Source organism: Suillus subalutaceus (assembly GCF_016647625.1).
Source record: "Suillus subalutaceus strain FC151 chromosome Unknown DFJ58scaffold_26, whole genome shotgun sequence".
Classification (NCBI taxonomy): domain Eukaryota; kingdom Fungi; phylum Basidiomycota; class Agaricomycetes; order Boletales; family Suillaceae; genus Suillus; species Suillus subalutaceus.
In genome coordinates this window covers 231849-248972 of record NW_024540275.1, presented here as the reverse complement: position 1 = coordinate 248972, position 17124 = coordinate 231849, and the positions used below count along the sequence as shown (strand labels likewise).

The window sequence follows — 17124 nt, the reverse complement described above, 5'->3', positions numbered from 1 at the left end:
GGCTGCAGATACAGGAAGGACGACAGTGGCTGCCGACATATGAAGGACGACAGTGGCTGCAGACCCAAGAATGGGAAAGACGAGGGTGGCTGTCGACCCAGGGAGGACGAGGGTGGCTGTCGACCCAGGGAGGACGAGAGTGGCTGCTGACCCAGAGAGGACGAGAGAGGCTGCAGACCCAGGGAGAACGACAGTGGCTGTCGACTCAGGAAGGACGACAGTGGCTGTCGACTCAGGAAGGACGACAGTGGCTGTCGACTCAGGAAGGACGACAGTGGCTGTCGACCCAGGAAGGACGACAGTGGCTGTCGACCCAGGAAGGACGAGAGTGGCTGCAGACCAAGGAAGGACGAGAGTGGCTGCTGACCTGGGGAGGACGACAGTGGCTGCAGACCCAGGAAGGACGACAGTGGCTGTCGACCCAGGAAGGACGACAGTGGCTGTCGACCCAGGAAGGACGAGAGTGGCTGTCGACCCAGGAAGGACGAGAGTGGCTGCAGACTGGGGAGGACGAGAGTGGCTGCTGACCCAGGGAGGACGACAGTGGCTGCAGACCCAGAAGGACGACAGTGGCTGCAGACCAGGAAGGACGAAAGTGGCTGCAGACCCAGGAAGGACGAAAGTGGCTGCAGACCCAGGAAGGACGAGAGTGGCTGTCGACCCAGGAAGGACGAGAGTGCTGCAGACCCAGGAAGGACGAGAGTGGCTGCAGACCCAGGAAGGACGGACAGTGGCTGTCGACCCAGGAAGGACGACAGTGGCTGCAGACCAAGGAAGGACGAGAGTGGCTGTCGACCCAGGAAGGACGAGAGTGGCTGCAGACCCAGGAAGGACGAGAGTGGCTGCAGACTCCCGATGGTCAAGTGTGGCAGTCCACTCCTGCAGCCTCCGTCTGGGTGACAATGGAAGAATTTGTGAGGACATCGGAAGCAATCAGCGAGTACATCGTTATCAGCGATGTGCCGTTACTGCCAGCTTTTCAAGTTATCCAGCAATTCAAGAGCTTGCCAGATTTCTTGATGTTTCCAGTGTTCCTGGCATTAAGACACCAGGATCATTCCACCTCTGCATTACCACAAACTCTTCTTCTACCAGACAGGGAGATAATTCATGCTATGAATGCCTTTCAGAGGTTCGCAAACGAAGCACAGGAACGAAGTCGATCAGCTTCCGATGCTCTCAAGTACGCCTGTCACAACTGGGCCGTGCATCTCTCGCGTGCTCCCCGTCCATGGGATGACACGCTCAATCGTATATTCCAGGCTTTTTGGAATGAGCATATTATCCCCTGGCTGGAAATGGAGTGGTGTTTGAAGGGTCTGCGGTCTTGTCTTGTTGTCTTATCTGAAGGGCAGAAAATTGTGAAGGTGTGTATTTCAACGATTCAAGGCAGCAACAACTGATGTCGCCCTCATGTTCAGTCTATAACATGACGCCTTGAAATTTTGTTCTTATCTCCAGTCTGGACTCTTGAGCTGTTGACGCGCAGACCGGCGCTAGCGCCAGCAGTATCTTGCTGTGGAATGGATAGCATGATGTATTTCACTCCTTGTTATGAAAAATGTTGTCTCAAGTACCCACGAACGTTAGATATAGACCTCCATATTGTTGATACCAACTTCGAGTTCTCTCGAGCTCTCGAGTAGTGATACGTTCAAACCTTCACATAATACATTAATTTTAAATATTCGGGAACTGAAGCGTATGTGACAGTTGTATGGTGCCGTGGCAAACTTGGAAATTGGATTGCGGCATGTCGAGCATGTCGGTAATGAGGCGATCAATTCATAGTCATGAGATTCGTGTAATGATGCATGTAATGTAATTTACAAGTTGAAGGTTGCAATGCTAAGAGCGTGGAAGAATATATGTATAGAAGATGCAAGTGGTGTGATATAAATGAACAATAATGATAATGCCGAGTTGTAAATGCAATTGTAATGCTGATGCCGATGATGATAGATGATCCAGGTAATATGACAACGAAATGAAACATGATAGTCAACAAAGATTTCAATAGACATTATATTCGTTCGTGAACGAGGGCTGGGGGATGGAATACGTTGCATTGTCCGGGTACTCGTGGCGGCCTTCAAAGTACCCCGAGCCATATGCCTGCAGAAACTCCTCCAGTTCAGCTGGTAGGGAGTTGTTCAGATGGTTTCCGGAGACAGGCTGGTACTGAAAGTCCGCATCGAAGGCAGGAATACGCTGCTGATAGTTGACATCGGAGAACAGCTCTGGGTCGAACTGCGGCATGTGGAGAGTGGAGAGATCGAGGGGGACAGTTGAAGGCTGGGAGTGATTGGAAGTGGGGATAGGGAGCTGAGAGGGTTGTTCATAAACGGAGGCGAATCTCTCGGCAGGGAAATCGGGGAAGAGTCGCTCCCAGGAAAGTTCGGCGGGCTCGCCAGAGAATTTTGGGATATCAGAGTCGCTGGACTCAGCAGGTGAGAGCGCATTACAGGGAATGAGGCCTACGAGTTCGGGAAACGTCAGGTCATTTAGATCCAGCGATGCAGGAATATCTTCCTCAGGCCTCGTAAACTGAGTAGATGGGTAAGGCGCAGCAGCGGACCGTCGAGCAGCTTTGCCCCCGAGGCTGCGACGCGCCTTGGGCTCGTAGCCGTGTAGGTGTTTGCGGTGACGCGTCAAGCTTGCTGGATCGGTGGTGGTAAACGCGCACCCAGGATGAGGGCACGTCTTCGAGCGTTCACGGGTGTGCGTCCTGATATGCGTCTGCACGTTGGACTTTTGGAGGGTCCTGTAATCGCAATCAGGGAATGGACATGCGTGCATACTGATCCAGATAGTAAACAGGTCAGGAACCACCTAATATAATAAGGTACGAGTACGTACAGAGCCTCCTTGTGTTCATCGTGCGTACGCATGTGTCTAGGGAGATCTGCCTTGCGGCTTATAACCTTGTGGCAGACAGGGCAGTCAACAGGGGTCTGTAGAGAAAGTGTCATAAGTACAAGACGCATGATGTGAAGTAGGCTGGAAACGTACCGTGTTACGTCCTGCAGCAGGCATCTTGTGATAGTGTTCGAGAGGAGAGAAACGGTTATATGTGATCTGCGGGGTGGAATTAGATCCTTGAAGTGAATGAATAGCGCGTGCGTTGTGGCAAATCCACACATCTTGCGCGCTTCTTTTAAAGCACCAGGGGTGCTATGGACATCGAGTACGATTGCTTTTCTGCGGCGCGCGTTTCTGCCTTTAAAGGCAAAAACCACGAAGCAATCGTGTGCGATGGTCTGAGCATGAGGGACGAGCCACTCGGTTAGCGAGGAAGGCAAAAGAGTTGGAAGAAGGTTCGATTGCGTCTCAACACTTTTCATTTTTTGCCTTGTTAGGTAATTTCTGGTTACCTGCTCGATGTGGGGATGGCTCAGTACTCAGTGCTCAGGCCTCAGGCCTGAAGGCCTTATGAATGGGAAGGTAGGGGCCTACAGACGCTTCCTAAAAGAGCTCCACCTCGAGGCACATCCAAATGTATTGAAGAGTTCCATTCCAGTACTAGTCTCTAGGATAGCACTCGCGGTCACTGGCCGGTTGTCAATGAAACTGTGAATGACTCGGAGGACGATGAAGAACAACAAGACCAAGTTCAAGTCACGCACGGTGTATAGTGTGCCCAGCGTCACGTGAGAGCATTCAACTTGAACTTCAGTTGGGAATCGGGATCATCTTGATTCTGATTCCGCAAATTCAGCAGCAACGTCGTCGGGCGAGATACTCATTGGACCTGCAAGAAGGTCATCTGCATCACGAGGCTTGGTCGAGAGCTGAAGCACCCACACGAAAGATGCTTCAAAATACTGTGCAGTCTTGACAGTAATGCCGACCTCTTCATGAGTGTGCACGTGAGCCTGTCGACGGCGGGTGGACTTCCCAGTCTCCGCCGTTTTTATGGCGCTGTGGTGTCGAAGGTTGCACGAATTTTTCGAATGCGTCCACTGGAGATTGCACCGTCACGCAGATTGTGTTACGCAGATGTACGCTCTATTTCACATGCCTGCCCTACAATTGAGAGGATCATCACAGCAAATACCTTGAGTGGGTGAATTTTAGAATTGACTGGATGATTTTTCCACCATGAACATGGGGCCCCCGTCTGTTTGGCACCACAGTCGGGTTTCTATTGAATTCATATCTAAATTTTATCTCCGCGAGTCTCGGATACCCTGGAGTTCTGCACACTGTGAGGCCAGGTTCTGCCATCCCCTAAGTTCTGCCGTGGGCCAGACACGACCTGTTCTACCAGACCGACCCGGTTTGCAAAACTCCCGAGTTCTGCCAACAGCAACAACTCGACAGGATTTACATAAATGGTCGTTCCTGCTTTCCCAGATGCATTAGAGCAATTGCAACGTTGCCCCCTGTGTGACGGCATCGAGGGTGACGTGACTCACACTGGTCATTCTGACTCAAACGTTCTATATACACCCCATAAAGAGCTACTAGGACTTAGTTACTAGTGCTCCTCACAGTACTCATTTGCCCGCCAACTCATAATGTCTTTAAGGAGCTTTCAATCCGAAATTCAGGAAATCCACGCACGGGAGCTCGCCCGCCAACGTGGCCAAGGCTCTAGTGTAGCTCCCGCTCCGCGGAATATACATGCCAGGAAAATACAGATACTCGAGGAATCTAATATCGTCGGTGGACCACCTCCTTCCAGGGATGCTGGCGTCGAGGATGAGGTTGAAGCAGTCCTGGTACTCCACCTTCCATCACCATGTTGTGCATTCACTCAATTCTTCTCAGGCATTACTATCTATCCATGATTATGACCGAGCACGCACCTCGGTAGCACAACTCATCACTGGACGCAAAGGCGAATACATATTTCGCATTGGCTGTCGACCATCCCATGCATCACTCTTTGCCGGAGAGAGCGTGGACGATGCAACAGGATGGTCGGGGGTCCCGCGAACAGATGTCGAAGTTACTTCATTGCAATCATCAGTTAAGAGGGTTGTGGAAGAGCTAGGAGGGAAGGTGCGTGGTTTATTTACATACAGGCAACATGAATTTATATCCAATAGATATCTGTTCTTTTTGAAACTACTGACAGTCACTATCCACGTGCAACTCTACTACTACGATTACCTCCGCCCAGCATTGCATTAGTTCCAGAGGTCCGCTGTGCTGTCGTCGGTAACGTTGATTCGGGCAAGTCTACAACACTAGGAGTTCTAACACGCGGTATGATACACACATGCATGCACGCGCGTTTCGATTATCTATTTCTTCTCAGGTCCTCTGGATGACGGGAGAGGCCGAGCTCGTGTAGCACTGTTTCGCCATAAACACGAGATTGAGACCGGAAGAACATCTAGTGTAGGGATGGAAGTAAGTTGCACGTCTCCTACCAGCCTACACTACCCTACATATTTTCACCCCAGATCCTTGGTTTTTCGACTGCTGGAGTCCCTGTCCTTCCAGATATACCGCCGTCTGCTGACGCAGACGTGATTCGACGCGATAAACTGGGCTGGGACGAAATTTCAGCACAGTCAGCCAAGATAGTTTCTTTCAGCGGTAAGTCCATTCGACGTGACTGTGTTTCGTATATATACCTCCGTTTTGTAGACCTTGCGGGTCACGAGCGATATTTGAAAACTACTCTCTACGGGTTGACGTCCGGGGCGCCATCGTGTGTGATTCTGATGGTCGGTGCCAACGCCGGGCTTATTGGCATGTCGAAGGAGCATCTAGCAATAGCTCTGGCTTTAAGCGTGCCCGTTGTTGTCTGTATTACCAAGGTAAAAATTAACCCTATAATCATGCGGCTGAGCTGATTTTCACATAGATTGATATGACCCCACCCAATATTCTTAATGAGACTACGAAACAGGTTGTGAAGATTTTGAAGAGTCCTGGATGCAGGTGAATAATATCCTTTACTCCGCTTCGATTCCACATAACATGTCTTTGCAGGAAAACACCAGTTTTTGTGAACTCGATGGAAGTTGCGGTTGAATCGTCGCAGACATTTGCGCAACACAAGTAAGCCTATTCGTCTTCGATCGTGAATTTTTGGTGCTTATGGAACATAGACTATGTCCTATTTTCCGCGTCTCCAATGTCACTGGAGAAGGCCTTGACTATGTCAGTGTTATGCACTTTTTTTTTCTGATTTACGAGGATTCTGACTTGACTGAAGTTTCGCACGTTCTTGAATCTCCTTCCATCCAGCGAAGCGGACACCGAGACGTTCGCAGTCGATCAGCCACTTGAGGTAGCACCGGCCCCTGACACACATTCAAGCGTGCAACTGATATCTTTCCCTGCAGTATTCGGTCACTGATGTCTGGTCTGTCCCATACGTGGGGACAGTCGTCAATGGCATTCTCAACAGTGGAAGTGTCAAGACAGGTGACTCCGTTTTGTTTGGGCCAGACTCCAATGGTACATTTCCAGTCGACCGTTGTGAGGAGTATGCAACGAAAACGGTATTCTCGGTTTCTGTTAGCATTTTTTATGGGTACTGAACTTTCACAGAGCTGATGTTGCGACAGCTGAGGCTGGCCAATGCGTTGCTCTCGCTCTCAAGCGAGTGAAACGTGCGGCCGTCAGGAAGGGTATGGTCATAGTGCACAAGACCGATACTCCCCCGAAAGGTCAACATCGCATTTTTTGCTATTATTTTTGCGATGACTCATCGGAACTCACAGCAACACGCCAATTCGAAGGACAGGTCCTCATATTATAGTGAGCTCAAGTTTATCTCTTGCACGATGTAATGATTCGAGCAGAATTTTCAGTCATAATACTACCATGCAACAAAACTACCAGGTATGTTTAATAGCTTGCTGTTTTCGCAGCCCATGCTGATGTAGTGTGCGCATAGGCCATGCTTCATTGCGGAGTGAGTAGGATCTCCTGATGCCTACCGTAGTTCTCATCAATCTTAGGCTGTCCGCCAAACTGTTCGTATCATATCGATGGATAACCCTGAGGGGATCCTGCGGACTGGTGATCGAGCCACCGTTCAGTTTGAGTTCATTACACAGCCAGAGTTTGTCAAGGTCGGGATGAAGTTGTTGTTCCGTGAGGGTAAGACCAAGGTATGTTGATGACTGCTCCGTACTTGCCACTGCACCTCTGACTGTCAACACACGCAGGGACTCGGTGTTATCACCCGTCTGCTGTGACAGAGGGTAGCATGATCATGGTGCGGTGATCACTCGCTCCCTCGGAGGTCGTCTGCGGTCCTTCTCACTCACTAGCCACCCTCGTCGCACTCCGTTACAGTTAGTTGTATTCAATCTTTCTTCCAGTGTGGGGCCTGTTTGACTCCTCGAGTGTGGTATGAAGAATTGTATTTATACGTACCTGGATATTTTATTTGTAATTTGAAGCAATACATCTACAGCGTTCCATCTCTGTCAGTCACATAAAACGATCCTTCACTTTGATCTGCCTTTCAAGCAGGTGAGATTATAGACATCATGAAAACTATTTCGCAAGTACTGTAGATCTCTAAAGACACAGCATGGTGAGTGTTCGACTATGTAGTGAAGGTATCAATCCGAAGAGCTTGCCGAGGCTCGAGAGTACAGTGTTCGTCGACCCAGGCCTCGAGTAGCTTGGATACGAAGGTTCTTTCGTACAGCCGGCCTGCTCATCCCGTCTTCCACGTCAGACAACTCATCTTCGTCACTACCAGGCGGGGTAGATTGCAATTCGTCATCACCGTCACTTTCAGATGACACCTCCTTCCGGCGCGCGCTTCCCTTCACCCTTTTAGCAGAGGGCTTCTTAGCTCCTAAGCTCGCTTTCTTCTTCCTTTTCTGCGATTTCGGCGCTTTCGGATGTGCCTGGTAGTGCAAGAACTGCTCGAACCATTCCGTACGATACCCGACACATTTCATGACGGTGAAGTTGATCACGAGCCTACCATCGTTGAGTGCCTCCCGAAGACCGTCTTCTGTATGCTCAACGAGGCGAATTTCACCCCCCTTGTCTACAAGTTCTGCATTCGTTCTTTCGACCCAACTCTTTCCCCACTTGGTCTTCAGGGCTCCCGACACCCAACGTCGAATGACCAGAGGCTGGAGTAGGTCTAGCTGGTGGGGCGAAATTTCGCCCCACCGGGAGGTCTCATACGAACCAAGGTATACCCATTGATTTGGCTTGTCAGAAGCGATGAGGTCGATTGGCTCTGTAATGAGCGAACGGTCATTGAAATACTTCACCTCACAAAACACGACGCCATGACCGCCCGGAACGAGTGGGAGGTGTGGATTGTAGGAACGCTTCATGGCCAAGCTGTGAAGCTTTAACTTTAGTAGCAGTATATTAGGTAGAATCAAGAGTCGAGATACGCACTAAGGGTGTTTATCCGATTTTGTAGGACCTTGCCAGTTGTTCGACGTGGTTTGGTGACCGCTACCAAGAGCCTGGAGTAATAACAAGGGTTAGCCCGATTTACTAGATAGGGAAACCCCGAGCTCACGTCGCTGATCACGGGGCGCAGAAATCCGACGCGGAACCGCTCTTCGACGACAACCGGAGGTCCAAGACCAAGGTGCTCAAGATTCCAGATATCAAATTTGCCATCTTCACTCTTGACGAACGTAACTCGTTCAATCAGATCGGGTTCATTTTCCGACTTGATAACCACTTGGATTGTCGTATCGACTGGCTCTGCTTTCACGGCCAAACTCGATCTAGAGGCGTTGGAGTTTGAGGGCCGCGAAGGCGCTGCGTCTGGAGGATGTTCGGGCATCGGAAGGTTGGATGCGAAGCTGTCGGACATGTCTTGGTCAACGTCCTGATGCCCTGTAGCTTCAACGACAGTCCCATTTGGCTGCTCGCAAAGGTCAGTATCAAAACCAAAGCGGAAAAAATGGTCGCGTACAGCATCCGGCTTCAAGTTGTTGAGCTTGATCATATTGAAATTGAGATTTTTAACCTTTTCAAGATATGATGGGCTTTTCGTCACAGAGGGTATACACACAAACTGTCTGATCATCCAGTTGACGCAGGATATTCTTCAACTCGTCTTGAAGCCCTGCGATCTCAGCAGTCTGGAGGTGTTGCTCGTTCTTAAGTTGCTTATTTTCCTTGCGGAGCTTAGTTAACTCCTTGCCCTGTTCCGCGACGAGCTTGGTTTTGGCTGTGAGGTTTGCCTTGAGGGCAGCTACCTCCTGATTGAGGTGCGATGTTTCATTTGACTCCTGCTTCACTGGGCGAGCATTGGAATCAGAGTCGGAGTCGGAAAGTTCTATGATCTCGTTATGCATTCAGGTGATTACTGATGCCAGCTTGCACTGAGGTTTCCGAGGTGGCGGCGATGGAGAGGGGGGGCTAAGACAGAAGAGATAAAAAAAAAAACAACACAAATTCAGTCTAAACGGGTACTAGGCAGGGGCCAGGACCGTCTCGCCAGTATACTGTGTTTTGAAAATGGTACTTAGGAAACATTAATTATCAATGGCAAGGGCCCGGATTACGAGACGTCCTCGGAAGCAATATAGTGCTAGTACGATATTGCTTGGTAAATGTAGGGCCTAGGCGGGCTCACATTTGTAAACGTGTACATGAACACCGTAGTGGGACTATCCTAAGTACTGAGTACCAGTACTTAGTACGACTCGAGACTCATCTTCGCTGTTGTCGCTCTCAAGCATCTCATCCTCAAGGTAACTTGGCAGCCAATGCATTTCGGCTGGGCATCGCGTGGGCCTCAACGGTACTTGACGAGCACGAGACTGATCTCTTCATGGAAAGCAAGCCCAATTGTTTATTCATTCAGGCCTAGGTGCACGTCCACGAGTCTGTCGACCTTCGGGTGAGTTCTTGGACAATAAATTTTCTTGTCTTCAATGTGTAGTTTGATCTGGGTTTCCTTGGACTCGTGATATATGAAAGATGATGGCGAGCAGTAGAGTGGATACCATCATGAAACAGTCACTCTAGATTGCTTGGGTACTAGTATTTAAGTGCTGCGTTGCGGCTTGGACTGGCGGCCAGCCCGTCTATGAGGCAAGCCGTGGATAGACGTCGCAGCTACTATAGCCGGTTGAGTTTGGTCAGCATGCCAAACTTTGTGGAGCTATGACCTGCGGATGAGTCTCGTGCATGTCTTCGACAACATCGTACCAAGCAGTTCCGTCTGACGAAGGTAGTCCGCCCGCCAAACCCGCTTCTCGTTTTATATCTCGCAAGACTATTTTTCTTTCTGGATTAGTGTTCATCATCCTCGCGTTTGCATCGTATAAAGCGTTTTTCTCTATTCAACATCCGTCTCCTCAACCAGACTCCGGTACCAAAGCATTAGAATCTCAAACATCTTCATCCATACCGCCGGCACCGAGTGATACTCTAGAAATGCAAGGTCAAGGAAAGTACAGCGTTGGATAGTAAGTGTTGATCTCCTCCAAAACAACCTACTTCTGAGTGTTTTACCAGCTTCGTAAATTGGTGCGTCTTTTCATCTGTCATATACGGAAAATATTGACCGTCCGCCAACTATTATTCCTACTCGTAGGGGGATCTATGGTCGCAAGTTCCAGCCGTCGAACATCCCTGCCCAAGATTTGACGTAAGGCGCTGTCTTCCTTACATTTTCAAGCTCACTATCCATCCAGCCACATTCTCTATGCATTCGCTGATCTGAGACCTGACTCGGGCGAAGTTGTTCTCTCTGATGCATGGGCGGACAAAGATATCCACTACCCTGGCGATTCTTGGAATGACGTCGGAAACAACCTCTACGGGAATTTCAAGGCCATCTATAAATTGAAACAGCAAAATAGACACTTGAAGGTCCTTCTCTCAATCGGAGGTTGGACATATTCCCCCAAGTTCCATCCTATCGTCGTCAATCCTGCCCTTCGTGCCAACTTCGTGCGATCTGCAGTTCGTCTACTCGAGGATTACGGTCTTGATGGTCTCGATGTGGACTATGAATATCCATCCAATGAGTACCAAGCACGTGGCTACGCCGACCTCCTAAGGGAACTCAGAATAGCCTTAGATCAGCACGCTCAAATGAAGGGAATCTATCATAGATTCTTGTTAACAGTATGCCATCCAACTTTACCTACCCTGCTGAGCTTCCAATCTGAGATGTTTATTTTGCTAGATCGCTGCTCCTTGCGGACCCGACAAATATCAACAGTTACACGTACGTGAAATGGACCAGTACCCTCGATTTTTGGAATATGATGGCGTACGACTTCTGTATGTTCTGAAATGTTTGGTTGCATTACCAATTGACTTACATGGAAAAATATCACAGCTGGTTCATGGGATTCTGTTGCAAATCACCAAGCCAACATCTACGGTGGACCTATCAGCGCCTCACAGGCAATTGCGTGGTACACCGCGAACGGCGTCCCTCGCTCCAAGATGGTTCTCGGGATTCCGCTGTACGGTAGAAGCTTCATGAACACGTCCGGTCCCGGAGCACCGTTTTCCGGCATTGGACCAGGCAGCTGGGAGCAAGGTGTCTATGACTACCGTGCTCTTCCGCTCCCAGGCACATACGTGTTTCAAGACGACAAGGCCCTAGCGAGCTGGTCTCACGACTATCAGAAGCAAGAGATGGTGAGTTTTGACAACGAGCAGGTTGGCCATTGGAAGGGCGATTGGATCCGCCGTGAAGGTCTTCGAGGAAGCATGTTCTGGGAGTTAAGCGGAGACAAAGGAAGCGCACGAGAGGGAATGGAAGGTGGATGGGGAAAGGACCCAGTGCCCGGGAGGAGCTTGATTGCAACCGTCAAGAACGCTATGGGACCATTGGACCTGAGCCCTAACTGGCTGAGCTATGAGGGCAGTCAATTCGATAACCTGCGCAGCGGTACCATTTAGATTCATCGGTTACATCACACGACACAAGAGGACTCGGACGTCTTTTCCAGGACAATTACTGTAACATCACTTTTCCTTCAAGCATATTTCATCGACCTTGTATGATAGCATCCTGTAATGTCACGCTGTGTGACTTCTGTGACGACCGTGATGAGCACTGCTAAAAAATTTAGCGGGCTGTGGGCATCGCCAGACTGCTGCAGGTCGCCATCCCCCTTGGCTTTCAACTGTATTTCTCATTTCACGACCCATAGATTTTGGACAATAATTGGAGGCATCCTACACTGAGATTCGACTTCAATCTCACCTGTACATCAGTGCTCAAGTTCAAGTAGACCGGTCGACTACGATTTTTCTTCTAATCGCCCAATTTATCCTAGGACCTATATCCTGAGTTTTTCAAATGTCTCCCGCTGTAATGACCTCTTCTTTGGAGTCGGAATTCGCCTCGATCATCGACGCTTTGCGCACTGCACCATCCGGCCCAGGTTTATATCCCATGACTTTCTTGAGAGATAGAACTTATCATAATTTGTGTAGACGCCAAAGCAGCAGCTGATAAGCTCGCCCTTGCTGTTTCTAAAGCAGGTATAGAGAGCTTGGTGTGCGTCCATTTTCTCTGCGACATGATAAGATGTCAGCATCTAAAGTTTAACAGTGACCAAAATGTAATCACTATCCTTGAAAATTTCGCACTCAACAAGAAATCTGGATGGGAACGAGAATCTGGTGCTATTGCATTCCAGTCATTCCCCGCTGTTCTCGGTCCCCCCAGTGCACCTTTCCTTCTCCCGAGCCTTCACGTTCTCTTCGATTTGTTATCTGACAAGGGAGAGGTTGTTCGGACTGCTGCAACAGCTGCAACGAAGGCTATCCTCCAGCTCCTCCCCCCAGAAGCTACAAGAACCGTTTTCGGCATTTTAGAAGATATCCTAGAGAAAGGAAAATGGCAAACAAAAGTCGCAGCCCTAGATGCTCTCAAGAGTTTCGTGGCTCGTGCGAAGGACTCAGTAGCTGATGAACTTGGACATATCCTACCCAAGGTCGAAGTAGCAATGCACGACACAAAAAAGGAGGTGCGTTATGAATGTCCTTGCGCTATTTTACTCCGCCGACCGAATCCCTGCAGGTGGCTTCTGCTGCCGTCAAGTGTGCCACTTCTTTGTGCACGACACTCGCGAACCCCGATCTCGCTCCCCACATACCCGCTCTGGTTAAGTGTATGTCTAATCCTGATGCAGCACCGGCTTGCATAAAGGCGCTATCGTCAACGACTTTTGTTGCCGAAGTCACGGCACCAGCGTTGGCCGTTCTCGTACCATTACTCCTCCGTGCTCTTAATGATCGCAGCATGGAAGTGCAGCGGCGTACGGTTGTCGTCATTGATAACTTAGTCAAGCTGGTCAGGAACCCCGTAGTTGCCGCAAGATACCTTAGCCCTCTCGTAATGGGTGTGCAAAAGATTGCTGAGGGTGCCGCGTTTCCGGAGGTTGGCTATACTTTTTTGACTGCATGCCTTGCGAATCTCATTTGCTATTTACTAAGGTCCGTGCCTTCGGTGAAACGGCACTTAATACGTTGCTCAAGGCAGGTGCATCTACCTCGGGGACGCCGCCGACGCGGGATGTCAGCAAGGAGGTGGCTGACGTTGTTGCCGTCTTGCTGTCACTGCTTCCATCAGACCTTGTTATCCCCTCTGCGGCTGGCCCGAATGCTCCGCCATGTGCAAGCCACCCTCTTTTGTCCCAATCTTTACAATTCCAGGGGTCCATGGTTGCTGACCTTGTCTATAATCGGCGTTTCCAAGATCCGGAAGTATGGAAACGTTGTGTTGGTGTGTATATGACATTCTGGCTGGGACCAGAGGGATCTGCTAGCTTTGCTGAGTCGGCACGGGCACATTTCCGTGCGATTGATCAAGTGTGTGCTCTTGCTCTATTTTGCCAGGAAACTTTTCATCATCAGGAACCATCTAGGCACTAAACAAATCTGTGCACGACGATCAGAGTGGCGAGGGCGAGCTTCTGTGTGACTCATTGTTTTCACTCGCTTACGGTGCACTTTTACTGCTCTCGCACACAACACTCCGTTTGTTCCGCGGACGCCGTTATGGTATCCTCGGAACGAATGGATCAGGGAAGTCGACCCTTATGCGCCAGCTTCGGGACGGCAAAGTGGAAAATTTTCCTCCTCAAGATCAATTACGTTGTGTCATGGTAGAGCACTCCTTGCAGGGCGAGGACACGTCTTTGTCTGTGTTAGACCTCGTGGCGTCAGGTAAGTGCATCTATTCGTTATTATTATACTCAGTGACAGCAATTTATTTGCCGCAGACAAGGCTCTGGCACAAATTCCGCGTTCTAAAATACGAGATCAATTATTGGAGGTGGGATTCGATGATGCCCGGCAGTCAGACGTAGTCGGTGGGTTGTCCGGTGGTTGGAAGATGAAATTAGAGTTGGCCCGCGCAATGCTTTACAATGCCGACCTTCTTCTTTTGGATGAGGTGCGAGGTAGTTCGATGCCACTGTTCTAGCGTTAGCTCACTTGCAAGTACTTTTTGCCATGCAGCCCACTAACCATGTTCGTATCCGAGTTATCCCCATTTCCATTGCCTGACATTTTCCTGATAGTTGGACCGGGCTTCCGTTCAATGGCTTGAGAGTTATCTCATCGCTCACAAAAATGTCACTTGCCTAATCATCAGTCACGATTCTGGGTAAGTGCGTCTTACCTAATCCTAACATTCAATCACTGATTCTACTCCACATGACTAGGTTTTTAGATAATGTGACTACTGATATCATACATTACGAGTCCAAAAAGGTATGGCCCTTGTCGGCCGACATTGAAAGCCGACTGATCTATTCCCCTCTATCATAGCTCGTCTATTATCCGGGAAATCTCTCATCGTTTGTGGAAAAACACCCGGAGGCTAAATCATACTATACACTAGCGGCGACATCCGTTAAATTCTCATTTCCTCCGCCTGGCTCTTTGATGGGTGTTCGCAGTAACACTCGTGCCATTTTGAAAATGTCAAATTGCTACCTTCACGTACCCCGGTCGGCCACAACCTTCGCTAATAAACGTGTCTTGTGGTGAGTAATAATTCATGCTTCTATTTGTGATAAAGCCTCATTCGCTCCACTTCGCAAGCCTTATCACTCTCCAGGTGGGTTTGTGTACTCCACATGTCTGATTGAGCGTGTTTCATTGTCATTCAGCCGAGTTGGTGTAATCGGCCCTAATGGCGCAGGCAAATCGACTTTGATCAAACTTCTGACGGCAAGAATGATCATTTGATCGATGGTGTCCCCCCTTAATGACCTATTTACTTCCAGGGCGAGACCATTCCTCAAGAGGGAACTGTATACAAACATCCAGCCCTTCGTGTTGGTTACGTCTCACAGCACGCCACTCACCATATAGGTACACTCTTATCTCCCACTTCAGCATTTAATATACCAAACTTACATCGCTTCAGAACGCCACTTGGAGAAGACGCCCATCGGTTATATTCAGTGGCGTTTCCAGGACGGCCACGATCGTACGTCTTTAAACCTAAAACGTCCCTGCCAGACTCTCATTAATATAATTTGCTAATCATATCAGGTGAATTACTGGAAAAGGCCACTCGTGTTCTGACAGACGAAGAGAAGGAAATCCTCGATCAAGATTGGGTTGGCAGGAATGGCACCAAGCGCAAATTGGAGGTTAGTATTACTTTGCATTGTCGATCTGATCCATATCCTAAAATTATACAGCTTATTATGGGACGTCAAAAATTGAAAAAGACATTCCAATATGAGGTCAAGTGGCGTGGTCTCGACCACAAGTTCAACTCCTGGGTGCCTCGTGATGAGTTGATGGCCAAAGGTTTCGTAAAGTTGGTGCAGCAATTTGACGATCTAGAATCCTCCAGAGAAGGTGCAGGTACCCGTGACACGTCTGCCCAACTTGTACGCAAACACCTCGAAGACATTGGTCTCGATGGGGACATCGCGCAGTATAATGAAATATCGGGATTATCGGGAGGTTTGTAATCAATTGTTGCGTTTGTTCCATCCCACTAACCTCCGACGTTGTTAGGGCAAAAAATCAAGTTGGTCATTGCGGCCTGCCTCTGGAATAATCCCCAGGTTCATTAGATGCACTGGTTGTCATGATGATGTGCTGACGTTACTTTGTAGGTTTGCGTTCTTGACGAACCGAGTAATTTCTTAGATCGTGAAGCGCTGGGCGGCCTTGCAGTGGCCATCAAAGAATGGGGCGGCGCTGTGGTGAGTACTCCGAAACGAGCACGAATTCTGATCCACAGTTGACATGGAGCGAGCGCCTTAGGTTATCATCTCACACAATCACGAGTTCGTCTCGGCTTTGTGTCAGTTTTCCGATGTTGTATTTCACGTATATTTTTGATGCAGTCTTCTAGGTCCGGAAATATGGCAGATTGAAGCAGGGCGGATGACACATCAAGGAAAAGCCGCCGTTGTCGAGGATGCCTTTACCGACCTGAAGTCCCCGAAGGGCAGCGGTGCTAATACCCCAGCTCGCTCGCGAGTGCAGAGCCCGTCTGTTTCAGCTCATGGGACTCCTGCAGGGAGTGGGGATGAAGAAGCTGGCGCCACAAAGGTTGTCAAAAAGAAGAAGAAAGTGACACGCAACCAAGTGAAGGCCCAGGAGGAACGCCGGAGGTTGAGAAAGCTCGCGTGGCTCACTCACGGTGGTCCACGGCCTGAGGACACCGACAGTGACGTTGACCCTTGAGATCGAGAGGCCATGTGAATTTATCAGGGGCCATTTCATTCTGATCCGCGGATGCTTTTCGACAAGATCTCTTATAGATTACCTTCCTTGAGTCATCCTGTGAAGTAATAGATTTTCCGTTTCGTCGCGAATTCGTTCAGCAGAATTTTCAGAAGTTTCACTGCCACGTAGTGCAGGCGACAAAAAGCCGAGTCTGTAACCTCCTTGCAACGGCATACATGAGATAACCGCACTCACACAGGTCCACGCTAGCGATCGCATTTCAACGTGTCGAGTGCTGGCGGTCTGTGGCATTTCAATGATCGTTGTCAAACTATGCCAATCCGATCATCGGGACATGCGTTCGAGGAGAAAATGTGTTGATTCAGAATTAGTGAAAAGCCGACTAACTAATAATATTACATTAACGGATTCAGACATCCAGTGACAATCATTATCCGGCAGTGCCCGGAGGTGCCCGGTGACCCGGCGTAATATATGCTATGGGATGAAAATGAAATTCATAATTGCCAACTTGGAGCA

At 49.3% G+C, this 17124-nt stretch overlaps 5 protein-coding genes across 5 annotated transcripts; 3 read left to right on the top strand and 2 right to left on the bottom strand.

Moving 5' to 3' along the window:
• Positions 1-2616: 2616 nt before the first annotated feature.
• Positions 2617-2972, bottom strand: DFJ58DRAFT_656946 (uncharacterized protein; the record flags this gene model as incomplete). The annotated part of the gene is made up of 2 exons (XM_041381948.1): positions 2617-2800; positions 2860-2972. Coding segments are annotated over 2 exons (297 nt in total), but the record flags the coding sequence as incomplete, so codon positions are not given.
• A 1320-nt stretch (positions 2973-4292) lies between these two features.
• Positions 4293-7398, top strand: DFJ58DRAFT_775741 (P-loop containing nucleoside triphosphate hydrolase protein). Its single transcript, XM_041389464.1, has 17 exons — positions 4293-4724; positions 4774-5007; positions 5055-5214; positions 5267-5361; positions 5415-5550; positions 5602-5774; positions 5822-5898; positions 5950-6018; positions 6069-6120; positions 6176-6250; positions 6306-6395; positions 6433-6464; positions 6514-6632; positions 6687-6723; positions 6777-6807; positions 6927-7079; positions 7137-7398. Exons 1-17 carry the CDS (start codon positions 4521-4523, stop codon positions 7164-7166), a joined length of 1767 nt encoding a protein of 588 aa, XP_041246457.1. The 5' UTR covers positions 4293-4520; the 3' UTR covers positions 7167-7398.
• A 54-nt stretch (positions 7399-7452) lies between these two features.
• On the bottom strand, positions 7453-8928 carry DFJ58DRAFT_775739 (uncharacterized protein). The gene is made up of 4 exons (XM_041389463.1): positions 8876-8928; positions 8471-8824; positions 8344-8414; positions 7453-8283 (listed from the first exon to the last, which is right to left on the bottom strand). Exons 1-4 carry the CDS (start codon positions 8906-8908, stop codon positions 7539-7541), a joined length of 1203 nt encoding a protein of 400 aa, XP_041246456.1. The 5' UTR covers positions 8909-8928; the 3' UTR covers positions 7453-7538.
• Positions 8929-10011: 1083 nt separating this feature from the next.
• Positions 10012-12017, top strand: DFJ58DRAFT_775737 (glycoside hydrolase family 18 protein). Its single transcript, XM_041389462.1, has 6 exons — positions 10012-10364; positions 10508-10561; positions 10608-11043; positions 11105-11139; positions 11165-11202; positions 11261-12017. Exons 1-6 carry the CDS (start codon positions 10099-10101, stop codon positions 11830-11832), a joined length of 1401 nt encoding a protein of 466 aa, XP_041246455.1. The 5' UTR covers positions 10012-10098; the 3' UTR covers positions 11833-12017.
• DFJ58DRAFT_775732 (P-loop containing nucleoside triphosphate hydrolase protein) lies at positions 12018-16733 on the top strand. Its single transcript, XM_041389461.1, has 19 exons — positions 12018-12163; positions 12213-12320; positions 12431-12434; positions 12491-12908; positions 12962-13321; positions 13378-13752; positions 13809-14109; positions 14166-14338; positions 14466-14551; positions 14610-14658; positions 14716-14870; positions 15060-15120; positions 15177-15264; positions 15320-15382; positions 15448-15548; positions 15600-15870; positions 15925-15974; positions 16026-16119; positions 16268-16733. The coding sequence occupies exons 2-19, from the start codon at positions 12236-12238 to the stop codon at positions 16600-16602; spliced, it is 3069 nt and encodes a 1022-aa protein (XP_041246454.1). The 5' UTR covers positions 12018-12163; positions 12213-12235; the 3' UTR covers positions 16603-16733.
• The last annotated feature ends 391 nt before the right edge of the window (positions 16734-17124 follow it).